At 40.5% G+C, this 23,496-nt stretch overlaps 2 protein-coding genes and 1 non-coding gene across 4 annotated transcripts; 2 read left to right on the top strand and 1 right to left on the bottom strand.

The window, feature by feature from the left end:
• Positions 1-986: 986 nt before the first annotated feature.
• On the top strand, positions 987-8,635 carry p2rx5 (purinergic receptor P2X, ligand-gated ion channel, 5). The gene is made up of 12 exons (XM_026182075.2): positions 987-1,250; positions 1,675-1,825; positions 2,061-2,132; positions 2,273-2,348; positions 2,572-2,656; positions 2,838-2,918; positions 5,069-5,210; positions 6,984-7,117; positions 7,203-7,296; positions 7,388-7,453; positions 7,629-7,717; positions 7,806-8,635. The coding sequence occupies exons 1-12, from the start codon at positions 1,120-1,122 to the stop codon at positions 8,062-8,064; spliced, it is 1,380 nt and encodes a 459-aa protein (XP_026037860.1). The 5' UTR covers positions 987-1,119; the 3' UTR covers positions 8,065-8,635.
• Positions 8,636-8,644: 9 nt separating this feature from the next.
• On the bottom strand, positions 8,645-10,334 carry LOC113030546 (uncharacterized). Its single transcript, XR_013911875.1, has 2 exons — positions 10,080-10,334; positions 8,645-9,438 (listed from the first exon to the last, which is right to left on the bottom strand). It is a non-coding gene; the product is annotated as an uncharacterized LOC113030546 (transcript).
• Positions 10,335-10,511: 177 nt separating this feature from the next.
• Positions 10,512-21,444, top strand: shpk (sedoheptulokinase). Of its 2 annotated transcripts, XM_026182077.2 has the most exons (7): positions 10,512-10,733; positions 10,813-10,954; positions 15,072-15,246; positions 15,339-15,491; positions 15,657-15,832; positions 18,975-19,175; positions 20,583-21,444. In XM_026182077.2, the coding sequence occupies exons 1-7, from the start codon at positions 10,596-10,598 to the stop codon at positions 20,975-20,977; spliced, it is 1,380 nt and encodes a 459-aa protein (XP_026037862.2). In that variant the 5' UTR covers positions 10,512-10,595; the 3' UTR covers positions 20,978-21,444. The 2 variants fall into 2 exon arrangements, with proteins under 2 accessions (XP_026037862.2, XP_080163604.1); XM_080307478.1 differs by lacking the exons at positions 10,512-10,733; positions 10,813-10,954 and adding an exon at positions 12,414-12,504.
• The last annotated feature ends 2,052 nt before the right edge of the window (positions 21,445-23,496 follow it).

Here is a 23,496-nt window from a genome sequence, read left to right as displayed (position 1 = left end):
GTTATTTCAGCAAAGTGAAAATGCAAAAGGGAAACATACCAGAAGTGTTTGAAGCTTTAGAGTCAGAATGAGCATGTATTTATGAAAACCAAACAAGTCTTAGATGAGATGAGAAATACTTTATTTATCCCATATTTGGGAAATTCTCCTGTTACAGAAGCTGAAATGATGACCATCACAACCAATGATAACAATACTGATAATAATAATATCTAGTAGATGCCAACCAGATGTCATCTACTAGATATTAGCGCATGATGGCATGTAGTGTTAAAGATTTCCTGTACCTGTCCTTCCTGAATGAGTGTTAGCGAAGGCGCTCTGCTGCAGCTTCCTCAACCTTTCTGCAGCATTTCTCAACAATGAATATGTTGTCTTCATTCTCAGTTCTCCTTCCAGTTATAGACGTCAAGTGCCTGTCATTCTTTTTCTTTCTTTCTCTCTTTTTGTTTTTTTGTTTTTTGACTGGCCATCCATTGCAACATAAATTCTATAAATCCCCCCCCCCCCCCCAAAAAAAAGAAACCCCGAAACAAAACACTGTGCTGTGATTTGAGCCATCGATAAATAAAAAAAAGTACTAAATGTTTCTGCTCAGCATGTTGATTGTGAACAACATAAACAGAATGCAGTACAAGTGTAGAACAGCACAAAACTACAAACATGGCCGAATTTGGTAAATAGCTTTTTCTATGAAATTTGCTTTTTTCAGGAAGAACAGCTGAAACTCGAGGGTAGTAACCAATGGCAAGTGTGCGTTTCGCTCCGTCCACATTTTAATTTTTAAAAATGCAACAGTTACAAAAATAATTTTACTATACTTGTAAACACTCATGACAGTGTTGGAAAACGCTGTTGGAAAAGTACAAGTCGCCGTATTTGCACAGGAATGAATTATTAGCAAAGGTGCTGCTGCACACAGCTCATGTAAGTCAAAGTGAGTGTGTAATCAAACCATGCAACAACATAAACTTTCCCTGCGTCGCTCTTCCACAAGGAACTGAGTGGAAGACCCCTGTCTCAGTGGGTTTGCCCGCTGCATGACAAGAGAAGCAGCTGTATATATCAGCTGGGGGACTGCGAGCTGCCGTCTCACTCGGCTCCACCGTGCGGGGAGGAATGGCAGGCTGGGGGGGCTTCTTATTTTCTCTTCTCAACTACAAAACGGAGAAATATGTCATTGCAGAAAACAGAAGAATCGGAATATTATTTCGGCTCTACCAGCTGGCAGTGCTGGGATACATTATTGGGTGAGGTGAACTGCATGCACCCCCTCCAACTAGCGTGTTTCCTTTATGGAATAATAAAAGGGAGAGTGACTAACAAAGTTAAAAATAGTGGAGCTTGTGGAAAGGTTTTTACTTTGTGTTAAAGTGGTAGCGCAGTATGGGCCTTTCCTACTAATACTCCCGTGTGGGTTATCTGGTTGAGGACAAACTGTAGTGTGACATTTTTAAGTGGCTGGTGGTTATACAATCAAGCCTGCTATTAACAGTCGATTTTTCGTTCAGTAATCTTTAATTTATGGTATTTTCAAGCGTTTTACCCCTTATGCATGTGCGAGATATTTTCTAAAACACTTTAATAATCATAATATTAGTAATAATAACATAACTCTGCAATGTAGACAAGGGCTACATTGAACACGTCATGAAGTTATGCTGAATGTCCCAGGTGGGTGTTTGTGGTGAAGAAGGGGTACCAGGAGAAAGAAGAGGCCATCCAGAGCTCAGTCATCACCAAGCTTAAAGGTGTCACTCTGACCAACACTTCTGAGACGGGGCCTTACCTGTGGAGTGCCGAGGACTATGTCATACCCCCAAATGTGAGTCTATCTTTTAGTTTGTAGGATAGCAACACTGATGGCACTGATAGCAGCACTCGCTAATTATGTTCCTGTCAAGACATATTACGAGGCTATTGAATGTTTGGGCTGCCTTGTATCATTAGTCTCAATGTCTGCCTCGGCAGATTTAACAATATTGAGCTTCTTGGGGGCACTAATTTGTTTAACATTTTGCTTCTTCATCTCACTGCCAGGACTTAATTTTATTTTGCAGGGTGAGCAGGTGTTCTTTGTTGTAACAAATTACATAGAGACCCCCAATCAAAGGCTGGGCTTCTGTGCTGAGGTGCGTATTGGAAGGAAATTAGCATTTTCTGAAAGCAGAAAAGTCATAGTAAAAAAAAAAAAAAAAAAAAAAAAAAAAAATATATATATATATATATATATATATATATATATATATTTTATTTATCGTGCCTCTAACAGAGTTCCAAGGTGCCAGATGGACGATGCAAAACTGATGATGACTGCATGGAGGGGGAGCCTGTAACAGCAGGTCATGGTGAGGGATGTAAAAATCTGATTGTTTGTTTGGATTTATCCTCGCTTTTTCCATTCTCTGATTTATGATCTGTATAATGAAACAATACAAAATATTGTCCTGATACCGCCACTCTTTAATATTACACATTTCATTATGTCTCTCTGTGTCTTTTCATTTTTTAAGTTCTTGTTCAGCTCCACCACACAGCCTGCCAACTCTTTGCTCTCTCTCTCTCTGTTAGGAATCAAGACTGGCTTGTGTTTAAACAGCACCGGGACCTGCGAGATTCATGCCTGGTGTCCCGTTGAATACAACAAGAGACCCGCGTGAGCATTCATCATCCCTCACAGAACTTTGGAAATTTGCCATTTTGAGCTGCTGCTGCATTAACACTGGCTCTGATCCCTCACACAGACCCAGATATTTCACAGGTTCTATTTATTACTGGCATAGGCTGTCGCCTCCCTTTTCTTTTTTCACACAGCTGCCTGTCTCTTTCATTTCCAGAGAGCCCTTACTGAGTGATGCAGAAAACTTCACCATCTACATCAAGAATTTCATCAGGTTCCCCAAGTTTGAGTTCTCCAAGTAAGTAGCTATAAGTGGCTGCTGATTGCTGGTGTGCCTATGTCTTCCAGGGATTGGGGCATAGAGTGACCTGGGGGGATATGCACGCTCCAGTGGCTGCTTTAAATAGCTTTAGGGTGCAGAGAGCTTTCTATTTATACCATTCTGTGCATTGCACTCAGTGAGACAGTGAAACAGTCATCTGAGACGTCCTTGACAGCAAGCCTTGCCCTGGACAGGTGTCTGATCAGAATGGGCTAGCCCATTGAGCTACCCTCTCCGCTGTTCCCTGCACGAGTCCTGCAATAATACACAGAGATGCCCCAGCTATAGCTAATTCATCTGTCAAGATCTTACTATAATTACGGATACATCTCTTATGTTCCCCTACTAATCTTGGCATGCCTGTGATTAATGAGGTAATGCTTTCGCCTGAATGGAACTTACTTCAAATGGCCGGCAACACTACACATCTTACAGTGTCCTGTATCCAGTTACGTTTTTTTCTTTTGCTTGCAGCTAGAGGGTGTAAGCTTTGGTTTGACTGACATACGCATGCTGCATGCGCCACTTTTGTAGTGTACACTGAAGAAAGCTTAGTCAGATTAGTTGGAGTCCAGACAGTGAAACTCTGAAGTGCACAGTGGTACAGATGCAGAGGCATATGTGCGTATCTGAGGACCAAAGTTAAGGCAAAGTTAAAATGGTATGAGATCACATTAAAAATCTTCTCCCCTTTAAAAAAAAAAAAAAAAAATGTTATAAAGATTTATAATCATATAAAAAAAGGAAGATAAATCTTAGATTCTTCCATATTTCTAGCCAAACTGTGGCACTGAATTTGTTAACATCTTTGTGCAAAAAGTAACATTTTTTGAGTTGTTTCCTTCCCCTGAAGCAGAATAGAACAGGTTGATTTGGAGAACACATATTCCATCATAACTGAGCAAAAGTGTCACTAGTCAGCCTGTTATTCTTAGCAACAAAGAGCTTTGACCGGGTCATTGTGAGTGTGAAGGTTCCCACAGGGCAGAGCTCTAAAATGCTGGAAAATGGATGCAGAGTGTCCAAAAGCAGCCATAGAAGATCAATACATCCAGCTTTATTCACTGCAGGAAAAAAACAAAACAAAAACAGATAAATCAAAAGACATCAATAAAGACCAAGTGAGCAAAAGTCAGCAAAAGTTATATTAAAAAATGTACATAATGGAAAAAAGTCCTATTTATTGAGAAGACCACCTAGTGCTATGGAAGTAACAGACTACTGGGCACAAGAAAACCATCAGGAGGAAGAAAATGAATGAATCTAACCAAAACTGGCTTAAAAAATCCAGGTCCTGGCAGTCCTAGTAGTTTATGCGAGTAATAAAGTAGCTTCTTTGTGGGCAAGTGACACTAAAAATACACCTACATGCTTCGGCTTACACCTTCTTCTGGATGTGAAGTCTAGAGTTGTTTTCTACCCTGGACAAGTATGTCTATAATAAAGGACCTTCACGCTCAGCCAGTAGCCCCTTCCTGTTCAGAAACATGGCCTCTGTTTTGCATCTGAAGGATTCACAGTGCTGCAGGATAATAGGCCAAGCCCAACATTTTATGGTGTAAAGAAGACCAAAGGTTGGGTCTTAGTAAAGCAAAAGGAAGAAATACCAAAGACTAATATATATTCTAAAAATCATATTTTCAGAGATTCAAGTTTTCAGTCAAATTGTCAATATTATCCTAAGTATGACAACCGGTGGTCAGACTCTGATGTTGCACTTTCAAGTCATCCATCCATCCCATTTTTCTTAAATGCTTATCCATCTAGCTGCCAATGTCAGCTAAGATGCAGGGTACACCCTGAACAGGCAGCCAGTCCATCACAGGGCAAAAAAGAGAGCACACATTCTCACATCCACGCCTGCGGCCACTCAGAATGACCACATAACACAACATGCATGCCTTTGGTCTGTGAGAAGAAACCCCAAACAGGCACATGGAAAACATACAAACTTTAGACAGAAAGAGCACAGCTGGTTCAGGCATGGAACCAGCTGTGCCTTATCTGCTGCCATCAGCAAAACCCCGATAACTCTAACCTCCATCTTTTCACTTAAGTCATTTCATTGAGTGAAAACACAAGTTTCTGATATCATTAACTCCACATCTGCTGTCTATTACTTCTAGAGCCAATGTCCTTGAAACTTCTGATGAAAGCTACCTAAAGAGATGTTTCTATGAAAAAGAGAATCATCCTTACTGCCCCATCTTTCGCCTCAGAGATCTTGTCAGCAGTGCTGGACATGACTTCCAGGAAATGGCTGTTAAGGTACAAAGTGAAACAACAACACTCAAAGAGAGCAAATTCCCCTGAAGGCTAAGACCTATGCTAAAACTTTAATGTTTCATGATCATGTCAGCATTGTTAACATGGAAATCTACTGGAGTATATTAGTGTAGCATATTGATCATTTTGTGTCGTTTTGAAGTCGTCAAGCGTTGTATTGAAAAAAGAGCTAAAAAAAAAGAAAGTTCTTATGTCCCCCCCAGTGACGAATATCTTGGTTTAAAGTTTGGAGATGATCCTAGCTCATATGACCCTGACCTTTGACCAATGACCTTTTAAGCATTACATGCTAGAATAGTGTATTTTATGATCTTTACCTTTAATACTGGAGCAGCTCTGGCTGGAATCTTTGACTTCTATAAGCTGTAAAACATGAGCTTTAAAGATATAATTATGTGGTTTTGCAAAGCTTTCCAGCATCATGGTGACGTCATAGGATGTTGTATTGAGAAAATAAAAAGTGCGTCGTACAGCTCTTTGCATGCCCTTTCATATGATATAATACTCAATATGGTTTAATTTTTTTTGGTCAAGGTCAACTTTAACCTTGGGTGCTAACATTAAAGGCCAATGTTAATGGCCAATTTCAGGTACTCATGTCCCCCAGGGTGTAGCATATTGTTGTGAAGTTTGAAGATTTTTTAAACTGATTTTTACATTTGGTGTGACCTTGACTTTAACCAGATTTTGACCAAAATTGAATCAGCTTGAGTTGTTATTGATATCTAACCTCAAACTAAATTTGAGAATGAATGAATGAATTTGAAATTGAAATTTGACAAACTCTGGATGCAAAACAGCAAACAAACACACAGACAGACAAACAATTAAGACTATGTGCGGGAGTGATTTTGGTTCCTCACTTCCTCACAGTTGTTTGCTAACAAACTATAATAGAAATCTGGTCTCAGTAGCTCGCCATCACTTGTTTAGATTTCTTGAGCAGATCTTCTAACATTATAAAATGTTAGAAGAGGACAAAGTACAGTGAAGATTCTGCAATACACAGTTTATCTCTCTGTGGACACACAAACTCAAATCAGTTGATTGATTTATAGGGAGATGGTCTGCTTGCACAAAAAAGCTGATTTCTTTAATGATTTGTGAGAAAATCTGCAAATATCCCACAAACACTTGAATCTCTCTGCAATGCAAATACAGTAAAGCTGTGTATTAAAAGCCAGCCTCTGGTAGACTACTAACAGCAGGGTCATTCATGAACTGGTTAGATCCACATACATGTCGTTATGTGTCGTTGTCGTGAAGCTTTTTGACACATCTTGTGGTCTTCATCTGTATATGTAGATGTATCTGTTATATAATCAGCTGGAAGAAAATGGATGATGGACATGTGGAGTTTTCAGTAGTATTTAATCCTTTTCAGTTTCTGTTTAGAGTTATGAAAAACTGAGTTTCTGGACCTGCGTTTAAGTAAGATATTCCTCTATTAGCTTTGATGCTCCACATTGGCTGGTCCCAAATTAAATCTGTGTTCCCCATTACAAGCAACTTGAGTTTGAGGCTCTGAGGGAGAAAGATCAGGGCACCTCAACTGAATTACATCCCAAATGAACACAGTTGTTCAAAATAAGCATTTTCTTGCCAAAGCCTCATGTAACTTGATTTTATCTATGTCTTCTCTGGTCGTGGTATGTTATGTTTAAAAAGTTTTACTTTTTGTAAAGCACTCTGTACGGTATGGTTTGTGGTGTATCCGCTGATGTGCTATTAATATTTACCCTTTGTGTCCATCAGGGCGGCTCTGTTGGCATTCTCATTGAGTGGAACTGTGACCTGGATAAAGATTATTCTCTGTGTAATCCACAGTACAGCTTCACCCGTTTGGACATTAATTTGAACAACTCAATCACATCGGGATACAACTTCAGGTATGGTACCCACTACCTTCACTCTGCTCACTGTTTCCAACATGTTTTCAGCCTTTACATCTTATGTCAACTATTTTTTCTACAGATATGCCAGATACTATAAGGATCAAAATGGGGAAACCTATCGCACGCTGTATAAAGTGTATGGGATTCGCTTTGATATAATGATCAATGGTCAGGTACTGTGGAGATAGTAGCAGTTTAGTTTTTTTCTAAAGCACATCATTCTGGTGGGAGATTAACAGTGAGTTTCTGGTTATTGTTTTACAGGCCGGGAAATTCAATATTGTCCCCACAGTAATTGCCATTGGCTCAGGTGTTGCTCTCCTCGGTGCAGTGAGTAATTTATTAGAATATTCTGCTGACGCATGTGTGGATGATTGCTGTGCAATTACCACGGTGCTAAGTTCAAAAACTGTCATTTTACAGGACAGTGGATGATGTGTAATCCCCACCAAGAAAAGTAATATTCTCTCCTGTTCCAGTTCATTTGTTTATTTTTCTCTTTTAGGGAGCCTTTGCCTGTGATATGATATTATTGTACATGATGAACACGAGCTCCTTCTACAGAGAGAGGAAATTTGAAATCATCAACTTCAAGTAGGACTTCATATGTTTGCAAAAACTTTGCCATTTTCTAAATCTTGCTCCTCACTTTCGCACACCTCTCTAATGCTGTGTGCAACAGAAAAGAGAGGACCAAAGTTAAAGATGAGAAAACGGGCCATCGGGAAAAGAGGTCCAGAAGACCAGGGACAGAGAAAGGGGCTACAAATTCCATCAAAAATCCAGGAGAAACTGAGCCCACTGCAGGATCTTCTGCAGAGAGCCAGCCACCTACAGAGAAAAGGGGTCCCACAATTCCACGTAACACGGGACAGCGATACTCTGCTCCACCCCAAGGCACCGAGACGAAGCATCATATCACTTTCATGGCTCACAATTAGGTCTGCAGGCAGAGCAAGGTCACCTGTTTGTTTTCCTGCATGAGGCGGAACCCAAAGGTGGGACTGACGTCCACGTCTTACCTGCCGGCACAACTGCTAGCACGGTCACTAGCATGAATGATGCCCTGACTGAAGATGTGTTGATCCAGGGGAATGTAAATGTTGTGCAAAGTGCATGACATCAGGACGTCAAAGAAAGTAGCAGGGTCAGGATTCAAAACAGATTCATTACCACTCAACTGGCAATTAGCAGTGACAGTAATTACAATATATAGTAATAAAAGTAAAAAAAAGTAGGCATGAAAGTTTTTAAAAACTACACTTAGAAGCAATTCATAAGAAAATGTGTGGTCTTAATTGTGTTTTTACAGCTCAACACATGTATTGTGTTGTTAAAATGCACAAACACTGTTGCTGCTTTCTGCTGTATGTTCAGTTAACTGTACTGATTATGGCTTTGATATGAAGCTTTTACACAGTATTCACTGGCGACACTGAAGAATACAGCCTGACATGCTCTACGAGTCCAAGTGGACATATTCTCTGTGTAATGAATGGAAACTGAAATGCAGAGTCTCCCTTTGTTTGCTGTTCCTGTTTCTATTTATTGAATGTTCTTTGTCATTGGAAACACATTTTTGTCATCACAATTTTATTATTATTAGTGACATTCCCCAGTGAAGAAAAAGTGATCCAAAAAACTTCTAGAGAGATCTTTAATCCAGTCAGTAATTACATCTGCTGTTTTCTGACTTGGTTTAACTTGTGAGGATTTGATCTGTAAACCTACATTATAACTATAGCTCTCTAAGTACAGGTTAGAGTTCATTCTCTGGTAAATATGGAGGAAAGAAAAGGACAGTTAATTCTCTTAACTCATCGTTTAACATATAAACAGTTCACAATGGAAGCCTTCCACTAACAGCCTATCTACAACAGCAGGGCAGACAAACCTAAAGAATTACAGAGCATTAGACAAATATTTCTGAGTTATTTCGAGTAGATGTTCTAGTATACATGCACCATCCCGTACAAGAAAGTCCAGAACAGGACATATGTGAAGAGGCCTCCGACGAGGCCTCCAGTAAAGAGCAGCCGCCGTGATTTGAAGAATTTGTTCCACCGCCGTCCGGCCTTGAGAATAAGCAGCAGCGAGAGGAGAAAGGATGATAGGAAATAAAAGATGAAGCCGTACAGTCCCGTCAGGCCAAGGATACCGGCTGTTGCTCCCGAGAGCGCAGACACAGAGGTGCGGCAGTAATCCAGCACTGCCGCGTTGCCTCTCACTGCCACTTCACTGATGAACTGTGGTCCCTCGCGCTTGGCCCCAACTCCAGCCATCTTGGCTCTGGTCGGCTACCACAGAAGGTGCTGCTGTAACATCAAAGATTAAGGCAACAATGTTAGAGCAACAGTACCTACTATGATTTTATGTACCTCGCACAATGAGGTTTTTAATTCATAAATAATCAAAATCGAAATAACATGATGAATAGTAGGACTAATGATTTCAAATCCTAAACATCCTGACTCGGGATGCTTTATAGAATTAACACCAAATAGAAACAAAACAAAAATAGCTCATTTAAAACAGAGACCGATCGGTTTTACTTTAAAAATCCATTGACAGACAATTTTCACCAGGAATAATTTAAGGGCCATCTTACTGCTGGTAATGAAGATTATTATATTAAAAAAGAAAGACCGATCATCATGACACTGAATCAACATAAAACTACAAATCTGGACACATTAAAGCTCTTCACTCTGCGTGACAAAGAAAGCAAGTCGGGTTCGCTTAGCTATTGCCAAACTTCAAGGTGATTCAAAGCCTCGTTTTGACATAAAAAGGTAAAATTATACGACACAGACATCAGTTTTCAAACTACACAAAGCAGAGTCAGACTATTGGGGGCTAAACTGCACATCAGCTGAACTATTTTAACATTTCTACCAGTGCTAATTCTAGCAGTGCTAGCTCTCCCAGCTGCCCACTGACGGTGACAGGTTCTCACCGGAGATTAATGTAGGGACTTCCTGTCGACTCCTCACGACGCGGTCACAAAAACATAACATGCAAGATTTACTTAGCAAACCTGAATCTAAAGCAGTTACAGGAAAAGTCAGCTGCTGTCACCAAAAGAAAAAGTGCATTCATTCTCGTTCGGATGACACTCCTATACGAAAGTCAGCCATGCTCCTGCGCAGTGCATTGTGGGAAGGCGGTAGTCAGCCTCAGGAGGAGCCGATTTGGTGCATTCCTTGACAGTAAAACAGTAGGAAATTGATCTACCCTGAATAACGTTTAAGCAGGGAAGCTACCTTTGAATTTGTATTGAAGGAGACACTATGTTACATCAAAATGTAAATTCGTTATTTCACATTTTTGGCTAAAACAGCAGTTTTATAACAGCAAATTTAATCTAAGTAGCAAAGAAGCTCTAAACTCCTTTAATCACATGAATGCAGCAGTGAGGACTTTTGCATTTCGGTATGAAAAAAGCTCAAGGTACACATCGTAAACATCAGTCATGTCTAACTTTATCCTGGGTTTGGACGTGGGTACCTCTTCAGTAAAAGCCGTTTTATTAGACAGAGGATGTAGAGCTATAGCTGCCAGTCAGTCTTTACCGACTGTTTCTGATTTAGCCGACGATAGCGGGATAAAGGTGAGTGCGTTCACTTGTCCCGCAATTTTAACTACAGCTCAGTAATCTAAACACCTCTGTGTGATTGTGTGTAACGCAGGCGAAAGAGCAGGACACGGGTCGGATCATAGACACTCTGGACCGGTGCATTGGCCTCCTGCCCAGAGACAAACTGCAGCATGTGTGCTGCATCGGGCTGACCGGACAGATGCACGGAGTTTTATTCTGGAAACCAAAAAGCGGTAAAGTTATTCTGCGCGCGGGCTGTGGCATTTCATCGTCAGTGTGGTAACTTGTGTAACAACGGCTCTATGATTGGGGATTGATTCTGATTTTCTTTTCACGGGAAATGAGAAAAACATGATCAAAAACAAAATCAGGTGTCAAAGGAAAGATTAGACATGATTTTCAGGCTCACGTGCAGCCCTGTGCCAAATACAGATGACACTGCGCAAGAGCCAAAATAGTCTTTGTTTGGCAAAGTGACGAAACAAGTACTTCGGCTCTTTACTCAAGTAAAAGTCATAATACCAATTAAGAAATGAGTCAAACGATTTCGCACTACATTCAGGAGCTATTTCAGAATTAGAGACATTACTTTGACAGTGCTTTGACTTTTATAATACCACATAACACAGGTTCTGTTTTTTTCATTGTCTACCTCTTTCCTGGGACCCAGATGTGGTAGGGTCAAAGAGTGAAGGTAGAACATGGATAGATTTTAAGATCTACAAATTAATAAGTAACTAAAACATTATCATGAATGTAATGAAGTGCAGTCCTCACTTACATCTCACCATTGATCCTATCTATGCCCTGATCCAATGGCATGAAGCAATGTGTGATTAACAGTGCTCCAGTCTAATGGTAAATTGTGAGTGGGGAGTAGTTGATCATGTTTTAGGACCTTTACCACCCAATGTCCCTTCTCTGAACACAACCATCAGGGATTCAGGAAACATACTGTGTGTATCAGTGTAATCTTAATTCTTGTATCTTGGATACATTCATTTAGGTGGAGGATGGAAACATTTGTGTAAAGATGGATGAATTATACCAGGATCATCACAGATTAGGTACTGAAGTGATGCAAATCTTAGATAGATTGGAGAGAATTTTTCTTAGGGTGTTTACAGCCACACATTTGGACACTTATACAGCTTACACTAGGACACACTGGAAACATGTATACCTCCTGCAAAGCTTTCTTGACTTACCATGTAATCACCATTTAAAAGTCCTATAGTTTTCTGACTATCGCGCTGTTTATCAATAGAATATTTTCATTTATTTTCACTAAGTAATTATTTTCTCACTTGTCAATCTGATCTCTTCCCAAGATATTTTAATCTTTCCACACTGCCAAACACTCTGGAACCCCTTTTTTTTTTTTTAGCATCTGTGTATTCAGTATCAGGGTTCGTAAGGGTGATTGCTTACATTTCAGATGTGGTGCTTAAAAGTGCTTGAAAGTGTAACTGTATTTCATTCACCACAAATAACTATCTAATTGATTTATTTATTTATTTTTATCAGATAGAGAAATAAAATGAGTCGCAAAATGTAAAAGCAAAATTTCTCTGCCTGGGCTGCCTTGCACCTCTGTGGCTGTCTGTTTCAATATGTGACCCGCCTCTCCCCCTAACTGTCGGGATGAGCACGCTAACATACCTGCAGTTATAAAGTTCTTAAACAAAAACAAAAACAAAAAACATACCTGCAGTTGCTGTTTTAATGAGTGTTTGATGGAAAACGACAATGGCGGAGTTTGCGCTCTCCAGTCGCATGATAGGTGAGTCCTAGTGAATAATTTTCCAGTACGTTACACATGCTAATTTTTAAAATTATGATTATTATTTTGCTAGCTATCAAACTCGCTGGAGAAATGATTGAAATGCAATGAGTGTGATGCAATACGGCAGCGCTATTATACAGTTAGTTATGGCATTAAGATTTATGGAATATGCTGTGAACTTAGCTAACATTACTTAGCAGTAGCAGTAATATGTGTTACTTTACTCATGTGAAAGCTTTAAACTAGGGCTGGGCGATATGGCCTAAAATTCATATCGTGGTATAATTTGAAGCATGTGCGGTAACGATATATATCGCGATATATTCTTTTCTTCTGTATAACGTATTTTCCACTCTATAAGGCACACTTAAAATCCTTTAATTTTCTCATAAATTGAGAGTGTGCCTTATATATGAATTCTGGATTGTCAGAGCATTACGGCTGCCATAGTGAGGAGCTTCGCGGAGTAATCTGTGTCCAAAACCTCATCCCCTTCAGGTCCCAAAGTCAAACCAACACTAAGAGTTAAAAACGGTCTAAACGCTTTCATCTTTAATAAAATCATCAGCGTTGCTGCTTTATCAGGTGTAACAATTAAGTTTAACATCCATGCATCCATAAAAACAGAATTTATTAAATTTAATGGAGTTAGAAGTTAACAGGAAGTTAGCTCGCTAGTTTCCACCTAAACATGACATACCATGTTCTGACTGAGAGATTTTTGAAACTAATTAAAACGTACAGCTCTGCTACCACTTTCAACATAAATGAAGACAGAAAACTAAACAGCAGTGGTGTTTGCAGAGTTACTGAAGTTGGACTACCTGGTATATAATGTTGTGCTATGTGATTGCTAGCGACACAGCTATGTTAGCATAACATTAGCACAGTGAAGCTGGAGGATGAACAATATGGGAATAGAACAGCTGCGAGAGAATTCAACATTAATGAATCAAGGTTACGGAAGTGGAGGAAGTGCAGTTTTTGGCTTTCCCCATGTTTCAAAAATGTTTCATCTCTTTGCTATGACTGTCGCCCGGCATAATTTGCAGATGATAATGGTTGTAGCAGCTGCGATGCTTTCGACCAAAACAGGCGCAGCTTGATGACATCATCAACATGCGCTATCGTGATATTCAAAATCTCTATCGTTGGCCAAATTTATATCGTTTCTATCGTATATCGTTTATATCGCCCACCCCTACTTTAAACATTTAGCCAGTTACATAACTAGCCAACTTAAGGCTTTCTGATTAACCCTCTAGGGTTGACGGACTGAGTGTTAGTTTCAATTCTAAATAAAACAGTGGTGTTTACAGCGGGAAGAAACCGTAAAAACGGCGTTTTCTACGGACAGCGGTAGCAAACACTCTCTGCTTGGGAGTGAAAAAAAAGAAAAAGTGGAAAAATGTGCCATGTCGACCAATCAAAAATTATGTGGCATTTGGTTGTTTAGGAAGAGGGCGAAGTTTTAGGAGTGACACCGGCGAGAGTGAGCGAGTGAGTTTTGATACATGATAGATTTGTGACGTTTACTGTGTTTGGACTCAAGTTAGTGTGTTGTCTTGTGTAGTTAATGTGTAGTGTAGTCGTTGTTTTGTTTTGTGTGTCACTTCTACTAGTGAATGTCACAGTTGCTGCAAAAAAAGCCACCAAAGGCAGATGTAAACGCTGTCTCCACATGGAAAACAGGAGTGACACACCTTCTGTCATACCTGCAGGATTTATCCCTGTGCTGTTCTCCTCTGTCTTATAGTGGACACAAACTATTTTTGGAGTTGCATATATAATTTGTGTGTCTTCTTATTTGATGCAGAACACCTCATTGTTCTCTAAATAGTTTTAAATGGTTATATAAAAAACGTCTGAGCCTTGGCTGCATTTTTAGATAAATAGTACCATATAACTTTGTTGTTTGCAAAACTTGTGCATATTTTCAAAAAATGTACAATTTCTATTTGCATTTCAAGTTATGAAAATGATTCGTAAAACATGTTTGTGTTTTTTACAGTCAAAAATATAACTTTTTTCTACTCATATTTTAAATTTTGTCTGAATTTAGATCAGTTGTGCTTATACAGTATGTCAAAATGTGAAAATAACAGAATTGGCAAGATAAACAGTTTTTAAAGGTGAAATATAGAGGACAAATCAAAAGTAGTCAAAAAACAACCAGTTATACCCTGAACCCCAGGGGGTTAAAGGCTAAAAGCAAAGTTGTCACCAAGTACTTTTTATATTTGTGTGTATTGTTGCAGCTTTTTTAAGTATTAACTTGGTGCCTTTGGGTGAAATAATGGTAATATGAGGGACCGATCCATATGGTCACAAAGAATAGCGACAGATACGTATAGAGTATCTGTATAGAGTGGTATCTAAAATAAGCATGCAGTTTAGTTTGACTAATGTTTAAGTGGCTCCAGAGGCTTTAGAACAACATTGATTGATAATAGGACAGGGCAAAGGACAGAGTCTTTCAAGAACACAGCAGTCAACATAACAACTCAAACAAGGGTTGTATTAAAGTTGTAAGCACTCAGTTGACTGTCTTTTGCACCACCCAGGTTGCGTCTGGTCCAATAGTGATTCCTTAACAGCCAAAGACACCAGTCAGCTGATCACCTGGCAAGATGGACGTTGCAGCAATGACTTCCTCACCTCTCTTCCCAGACCAGACTCTCATCTCAGCATCGCCACGGGGTTTGGCTGTGCAACAATCTTCTGGTACATGAAACACAAGTAAGCTCACATCTTTAAAAATAAATACATTATAAATAAATACATTTTGCAATTGGGATACAAAAGCTGAAGCTGTGTGGTTTTTTCCGCAGACCCAAATTCCTTGAGGACTTTACGGTTGCAGGTACTATCCAGGACTATGTGGTGTCCATGCTGTGCGGTTTGGACAGGTGTGTGATGACACCCCAGAATGCAGCCAGCTGGGGCTTCTTCAACACGTCATCCAATCAGTGGAACGAAAACATGTTTGTATAGTGTTGAACGTCCTTCCTTTTTACAACACTTTACTAGATGCACCTACTGCATGAAAACTGTTGTGCATGTTTGGTTTGCAGCCTCATTTACCTAACACTTTTTGCATCAGTGCAAGCATACGTAACAAGCACTGTATGTGTGTGTGTGTCCTCTAGTCTGAAGGGTGCTGGCTTCCCTTTGCACCTGCTTCCTAAGTGTGTGCCATCTGGTAGCTTGGCAGGAAAGACCTGCTCTCAGTGGCACGGCATCCCTGCTGGCACGCCAGTAGGGGCCGCGCTAGGAGACTTCCAGTGCTCCGTCTACTCCTGCATGAGCGAACGGACAGATGCAGGTGAAACAGGATATCCATTTATCTCTCTTAATGAACTAAATGCACAATGTTCTCACAGTTGATTGTGGATCTGCATTTATAAGTTAATTCAGATTCGGATAACTTTAATAATCCCAAAAGGGGAATTTGTTTACAGCTTAGCTGAATCACAAACCACACTATTGCCTATTGTAGCCAACATTTACATGGAGGAAGTCGAATGTAAGGCTCTTGGCTCTTTTAAAGGGAGAGTACCCAGCCACTGGTACAGATATGTAGACGACACCTGGGTCAAAATTAAAACACAAGAAGTGGAATCCTTCACTGCGCACATTATCGCTGTGGATAAAAACATCAAGTTCACCAGGGAAGACACAAAGGACAACTGTTTGCCTTTCCTGGACTGCGCTGTGCACATTGAAGAGAATGGCAACCTCAACATTGAAGTTTACCGGAAGCCCACACACACAGACCAGTACCTCCTCTTTGACTCCCATCACCCTCTGGAACACAAACTTGGGGTAATCTGGACCCTACACCACCGGGCAGAACATGTTCCCTCTAAGCCTGAAGGAAAAAAGAAGGAACACACACATGTAAAGGAAGCACTTAAAACATATGGTTATCCTAATTGGCTGTTTATAAAGTCAGCAAAGATGCACAGAAAAGAAGATCAGACACCAGCGAGGGAGGATAAGAAAGACAGATGCAACAACATTTTCATCTCCTATGTAGCCGGTGTATCAGAGAAACTCAGGAGGCTCTTCTCCAAGCACGACATCCCAGTGTACTTCAGACTCAGCAACACACTCAGACAAAAACTGGTTCACCCGAAAGACAAAACTCCTAAACACAAACTTAACAATGTGGTGTGTGCTGTACAGTGCAGCGAGGAATGCCCAGACCTCTACATCGGAGAGACCAAACAGCCAAGCGCATGGCACAACATAGAAGAGCCACCTCCACGGGACAAGACTCAGCTGTCCATCTGCATCTAAAGGACAAATGTCACTATTTCGAGGGTGCAAATGTTCCCTTTTTGGGCAGAGAAGACAGATGGTTTGAAAGAGGAGTGAAAGAAGCCATTTACGTCTACTGTGATCGACCATCTTTGAACAGAGGTGGTGGTTTACGACACCAACTGTCTGCCATCTATAATCCAGTTTTGAGATCCCTTCCCAGACGCCTTAACGTCCACTCACATCCTGGGCCATCTGACCTCAGGAAATTGCATGATAAGGTGGGGCCAGGTTTCACAATGAGCTCACCCGAAACCTTGGCTGATTGTAACTAGAGCTGGGCGATAGAACGATAACGATATTTATCGCGATATAACTTTTACTCGATAGAGAAATTAAACTATCGCGATAGACCTCGCCGCTCTTATCCTCTTTAAAAAAAAAAAAAAAAAAAAAAAAGGTCAGCCAATCCAAATTAAGTAGCGCAGAGCCGAACCAATCACAGCCGCAGCGTCACGTCGCGTGACTTGTTACGTACAGCACAACTGCCAGGCCGCACATGTGTTTGGGAAGCAGCCAGCCACCGTACCGCCCGGGTAGTGGAGGAAATGAGTGTGCCGACTAGAAAAATCAACCGAGCGTGACCGAAGGTTACCGAAGAGAAAACAGATGATGGTTCCAATGCCGGAGAGATTGTCGAACGGAAGAGCCATAGAAGTTCCGTAGTGTGAAGGTATTTCGGCTATTTCAAGTCTGACAAAAAACAGAGTAGCGTGCACTGTAAATTGTGCCGAAAGCAAGTCCGGAAATACAATAAACTGGTGCATGCGTCACACTGTGCGCCACGTTATTGTTTCGATGAAATGAATTTCTACAATACTGTTAATTCTACTCTCTGCAGTGTTTAAATGCTTACATATACACACAGTTACTGTCCGTCCACACATACGACTCGGTTCTGCTTCTATGCCCCAGCTTTGTTTACTTTTTCCCACCGAGGCTTGTAGACTTCTGATTGGCCAACATTTCTGCACGGTTAGGAATCTAGCTCCACCTGCTGCTTTGGCATGTTCATAGCAGCGTTTTCCTTCATTTCTGCCTTTATGTGTGGACGGGATTATTTTTTAAAACGGAAACGGAAAATCTCCGTTTTCAAAAATACCCGTGTACGTGTGGACGTAGCCTCAGTCTCTGACTGGAAGCGCTAATTCGTCATTCGGCTTTTGTCAGACTAAAGTAACTGTTAAAACTGTTTGAAAAGCTCAGCTATACAACAAGGAGAGATCGAGAATTTCCTTTTAGTTCTCAGTTTATTTGATATTGACAAAAGTTAGTCAGTTTTGTCTGTTCTTCTGTAAAACAAACTAAGATTTATTTTTAGAATTAATATTTTGTTTCTAAGTGGAATTGACAATTTAGTCTGTTTCGTTTGTTCTATTTTGAAACTTAAATGCTTTAGCGGCTGCCTTTTGTGTAGTTTGCAATATTTGCCTTTATTTATCTGAAAAAGTCTCATGTTCCTTAAGTACATCTACCCTGTTGAACTTCATCCATCCATTCACATCCGCTTAATGGATGAACTTATTATGGGAAATAAATATTTAAATAAAAACAAGCTGCTGATTATTTCACATTTTACTTGTGAGCAACGGCACATTTAAATCTTACAAATATAGTTATTTGGCTTATATCGTGATAGATATCGTTATCGCCTGAAATGAAAAAAACATATCGTGATATGAAAAAATCTTATATCGCCCAGCTCTAATTGTAAAGCACACCCGCTTTCACACCTTGGCTCATGTGATTAGGTAGAGGATCATCAGGGGGTCCTTTGTCCCTCTTTGGGGGGAAACTCCCACTGGGTTTAAATCTGGGGCTCTCCACCATTTGACTCTTAGAACTGAAGAAGCTTCTCGGATAAGAGGTGAAACGTCTTCAAGCAACTCAAAGAAGTCCAGACGCTTTTCTTTCCAAGCTCCTTAGACTACGATGACCTGGATGACTGAGAACCTTCACAGACACAAACCACACTGTTGCATGTCAAGTGAGAGATCAACAAACAATAAGGTTGAGGAAAAAAATCCAATATAAAACTTATTGTAGCTGACTTAGGGGTTTATATTTCAGGACAAACACATCACTAACCATCACAGCTAATTCTCTTTAGCTGACAGTTTCTTTCTTTTTTTCAAATTTCCCAGTCCTTAACATAAGCACTTCAGCCCAGCTGACCTACGCCATGCCAGCTGACTTCAAACCTCCAGATTCTCTTCAGCCTGCCTCGTCCATCTCCTACTTCCCTTACTTTGAGTCCACATACTTGGCTGTTGCAGCATCGCTCAATGGCGGGAATGTGTTGGCAAGTTTTGTGGAGATGCTGACTTCCTGGATGAGAGAGCTTGGTTTGTATTCTTCTTCTATTTTCTAGACCTTAATCCATCGTCATCCCTCTCAGGAAAACCAAACAGTGCAGGCTGACTTGCAGATGGACACAGACACTGTGATTCCACACATTAGTTTTATTTTTTAATCATGATTATTACAAAAGGCTTAAAAAAGTAGAATAGCTTAGTAAAGTCAAGTACAATATAACGAAACAAATTATTTCAACAGTTTCATATTCATAAGGTGACAACTTCTCTAAAAATCCTACCCCCTCTTTACTCTAAAACGGATTAAAATGTAAAATCGCGCATCACATTGTGTATTGATAAGATTTGTGAGACCAAAAACCTCAATAAGAAAATGTTTACTGACACTTTGCATAAACCGGCGGATACCAATATTCAGGGTTGAAAAAGCTGTATTTTGGCCATTTCTTTTCTCTTTTCAGGCACAAATCATAAACAGACTTCCCTAACGTTTGTTATGCGTAGTTATTTATGTAATTATTTAACCTAACTGCTCGGATTAGCTGGATGTTGTGTTTGTGGCTTTCCAAAGAAGTGTGTTGCCAACAACAAGAGCTCCCACTGGTGGGAAAACTATGTAATTTCAAAACTCAAGACATGGTTGAAGGATGTTTCTTCTGTCTCTTCTTTAGTTTTTACATTTTTTTTATTCATCAGCAGTTATAATATTGATACAGATAGATCAGCAAATAGCTAATGCCAGCTGACATTGTTGATTAATCCTAGTCTTAGTCGTACAAGTGAGCAGCAGGGACGTGTTATCATATACTTTTTTTTACAACTGTTTCAACCAGATGGATCGCTCCCTGTTGGCCATTAGGAAAAATGTAGTTTTAAGGTATATCTTCATTATCTTCACATTTCACACTTGATGATTATGCTGTGCCCATCATTTATATACAGTCTTTACATAAAACCTATAACTAAAGGGAATGGCACTATAGACACCAGGTTTAAAACTGTGGTATATTCTGATATACAGAAAGTTTTATCTGCTGCTTAATCAGGGTTTATGTGAGCTCATTTGGAAAGATCCATGTACACCTCACAGGCTCATATACTTAACATATTCATAGAGATGATAAATGACACCTCTCTAAACTCGTTACTGGAGATGCAAGAACCAAAATACATCCCAGCTTTATTCAGAAACGTTGGCAAACAGTTCTAGGGAAAGGTTATACTTGCAGATCAACAATCAAAGCTGCTTAAAGATGAAAGCAAAGACCAGAGACGGCGCAGAGATTAGAGAAAACTGACATTAAATGAATAATTAATCATGAATGCAATAAACAAAATAACAACTGTAGAACAGTTAAACTAAAGTCTACACAGATAGATGACACTAAAATGCCCCCCTCTGCTGCACCCCCCCCCCCCCCCCCCCAATCTCCACAGGTGCAGAGCTGAGTGACTCGTGCTTATACGAAAAGCTGATTCATTGTGCCCTGAACCAGGAAACCAGCAACCTGAGGGTGAGTCCTACTATCTTGGGAGAGAGACATGACCCTCTCTGCCTGGGCCACGTGACTGGCATCTCCACCTCCAATCTCTCCCTGGGTCATGTGATCAGGGCTCTCTGCCATGGAGTCCTGGACAACGTCACCTCGATGATGCCCGTAGAGCATCTGCAGCAGGCGGGGGTCCGCAGGATTGTGGGCAGTGGGAGCGCGCTCGCTCGGAACGAAGTGCTAAGACAGGAAGTGGAGAAGGCGTTCCCTCTGCAGGTGGTATACGGACAGAACGCAGACTCTGCTTTGGGCGTGGCAATGATTCTCTGTGACCGCCTTTGAATTGGAATCGCTATCCAGTTCTGTCTGTTTACATGACTGAGAATTTTGCACATCAACTAAAGCTGACCCTAACAAATCTTACACAGCTCATTTTTATTTTGAATCTTAAAGAAAAGGCTGTGTTTGACAGGATAGAGATCCAATGTTAGCAATTTTATAGGACCAAAAGATAGAAGATGTTCGTGAAAGCTCAAAGATTTTACTGTGACTGAACAGCTCTCATCAATATACTGGGCATTTCTGATATTTGGGGTTGGATTTTGTTACAGTGTAAGTCACAATCAAAGGACGGCATCTTTTTCCTAGACCTAGCTGCTCTTCATTCCTCAGGAAAAAAGTCAGGCCTCTGTCACTTAGCTTTACAGCTGCTTAATGCAGCACCAGACAGATGCATTAAATGATAGAGGCAACAAATTCAAACTTGTTAACTGTAGGTGTCTGAAATTAAATAATGACATGGAGAGAAATCACAGTGAGTTGGAATGCTTTAAAGCTTCTGCATGATTTATGTTCCCTGAGATGAAGATGCAATCAACATGTCAACACTGAAGCAGAAAACAGCATGTTGAGGTGCCTTCATTTTAGGTGTCTGGGACAGATTCATTTGTAGTTTCCTGTGGGATGGGTGTTTCCTTTTCAGCTGCCTGATTGAAACAGGTCGAATCTTTGTGTGTTTGTGGGTTAAGTATTTCAAAACACTGATTGATCAGAATTCAGTCTGATCATGAAGCGCAGATTACCAGGGTGATCCACGCTTGGTTTAGAATCAACCAGTGTCATAATAGCAGGAATCCAATGGAATGGTTTCATTTTTAGCACCTTTTTTCATTCTTGAGAATGATGAGAGACTTGAGTGTTTGTTTCAGTGTAGACTCTCACAGTGCCCGTCAACTCCCACTGAGCCTTATTTTTCTTTTTTAATCGCACTGTCACAGCTTGGCTCACAGGCTCAAAACGGAGGTAGTAACTAGTAATGAATCTTTTAACTAATTGGGCCCAAGTGTAGCTCATGCAGCCAGTTACTTCTACAAGTAACAGCACTATAACCATAGCAGAGACACCTAGTGGCTGGGGGTTGTCACACTCTTCCTGGACACCAGCTGAATCCAAATCATTGCTTTCCCCCCCATTTACACTACTGCATATAAAAGTTTTACTCAGTTACAATGTCTCATTTTCAACCACACTCTGTTGTATCATGTTCACCAAGTTTACTGCAACAGCCTCCCCAGTCAGTGCTAACTCCATTCTCTAACTCAGGAAACCTGGTGCTTGGAATAGGCACTTGAACAGTAGGCTGGAAAAAATGAAGGAGCTGGAAAGCTACCAGAAAACTGAGTATAGTCTCAAGAATAAGTTGCTCTTGACAAAGCACCACAAAACATCAAATCACTGGGTGCTGGTTTATCTCAGTTGGATGAGCAGGCAACCATATGGCGTGTGGCTGAGAGTGGCCTGGCCAGGTTCGAATTTGACCTGCAGCTCTTTGCCACATTTCTCTCTCTCTTTTTCCCATCAATCATCACTGCATCTGTCTAATAAAGCAAAAAAAAAAAATGTATATACATATATATACAAAAACCCCATAAAATCCCTGATGTGATGGATGTCTGAGCCATATGATTGCAAAAACAAAAAAGCCAGTGCATTTGGACAACAGAATGAGTGCAGGAAATTGAATGAGTGATAAAGACTGATGTGTCACTTGCTCCGTTAGGGGAACTTGCTAGGAACTGTTCAGTACATCAAGTTTACTGACAAACTGAGCTGAACCCACCCTGTTCACGCAGTCTTCCATCCATGGTAGAGGATAAGCATCTGGTTTAGTCAACCCACTTTTCAGTGATTGGTACAGAACCCGGGAGTTGTTGGCTGTATCCACCAACAAACAGGGAGAAGCCCAGCTTGAAGATGAAGGTTCACAATACTATAATTGAACATATACTGAATTTCCTTCTCCATCACCTTCTCTTTTCTTTCCCAGAAAGTCTTAAAACGCCAGTGAATCAGTTGTGCGTCACCCACATCAATACCATGCTCTGTTAGGTGTGTTTGAGTCTGACAAACGAATAATCATTCATGATGACAGACGTGAACGGGCTTCCAATTTACAGAGGGTCCTTCCTCGGCAGGCTTTCACTGGATGGGTTTACCCCATCACCCTCATGTGCCAGTGAATCCATGCTTCCCACTGTGCTGTGGTATGTCTTCCCCAGTTTTACAGGGCTGGGACACCCTGATGTAATGGGGTTTAAGCAGATTAATATGACAAAAATGAATTTAAAAAACAAATAGTTCTACTCTGAACTTGAATGGCAAAGGGACCATAAAGTGCCCTGAAATGAGACACCACCAAATGGCATCAGAGCTAAAACCTGCTCACCTGGACCGAACTGCTGCAGTTTGGCTTTTGGATAATTAAGATGCTTCATTTCTATAATCCAGAACCGGATTCACTATCTCAATGGGGTTCAGGCTGTACCACAGAATCCCGAAGCAAACCGTGTGACCAAATACCA

The sequence above is a fragment of the Astatotilapia calliptera genome, chromosome 10 (genome assembly GCF_964374335.1).
Source record: "Astatotilapia calliptera chromosome 10, fAstCal68.1, whole genome shotgun sequence".
Classification (NCBI taxonomy): Eukaryota; Metazoa; Chordata; class Actinopteri; order Cichliformes; family Cichlidae; genus Astatotilapia; species Astatotilapia calliptera.
The sequence above is the reverse complement of the archived record's forward strand: the minus strand, read 5'-3'. Positions and strand labels throughout refer to the sequence as shown.

What these genes read in the sequence shown, in the direction of transcription:
- p2rx5 (XM_026182075.2), top strand. Translation starts at nt 1,120, where the DNA reads ATGGCAGGCTGGGGGGGCTTCTTATTTTCTCTTCTCAACTACAAAACG. An exon ending in GGCTGGGCTTCTGTGCTGAG is followed by an intron (nt 2,133 to 2,272) that starts GTGCGTATTGGA and finishes TGCCTCTAACAG; the next exon opens with AGTTCCAAGGTGCCAGATGG. An exon ending in GTGTTGCTCTCCTCGGTGCA is followed by an intron (nt 7,454 to 7,628) that starts GTGAGTAATTTA and finishes TTTCTCTTTTAG; the next exon opens with GGAGCCTTTGCCTGTGATAT.
- shpk (XM_026182077.2), top strand. Translation starts at nt 10,596, where the DNA reads ATGTCTAACTTTATCCTGGGTTTGGACGTGGGTACCTCTTCAGTAAAA. An exon ending in ATTCTGGAAACCAAAAAGCG is followed by an intron (nt 10,955 to 15,071) that starts GTAAAGTTATTC and finishes TGCACCACCCAG; the next exon opens with GTTGCGTCTGGTCCAATAGT. An exon ending in TTCTGGTACATGAAACACAA is followed by an intron (nt 15,247 to 15,338) that starts GTAAGCTCACAT and finishes TTTTTTCCGCAG; the next exon opens with ACCCAAATTCCTTGAGGACT.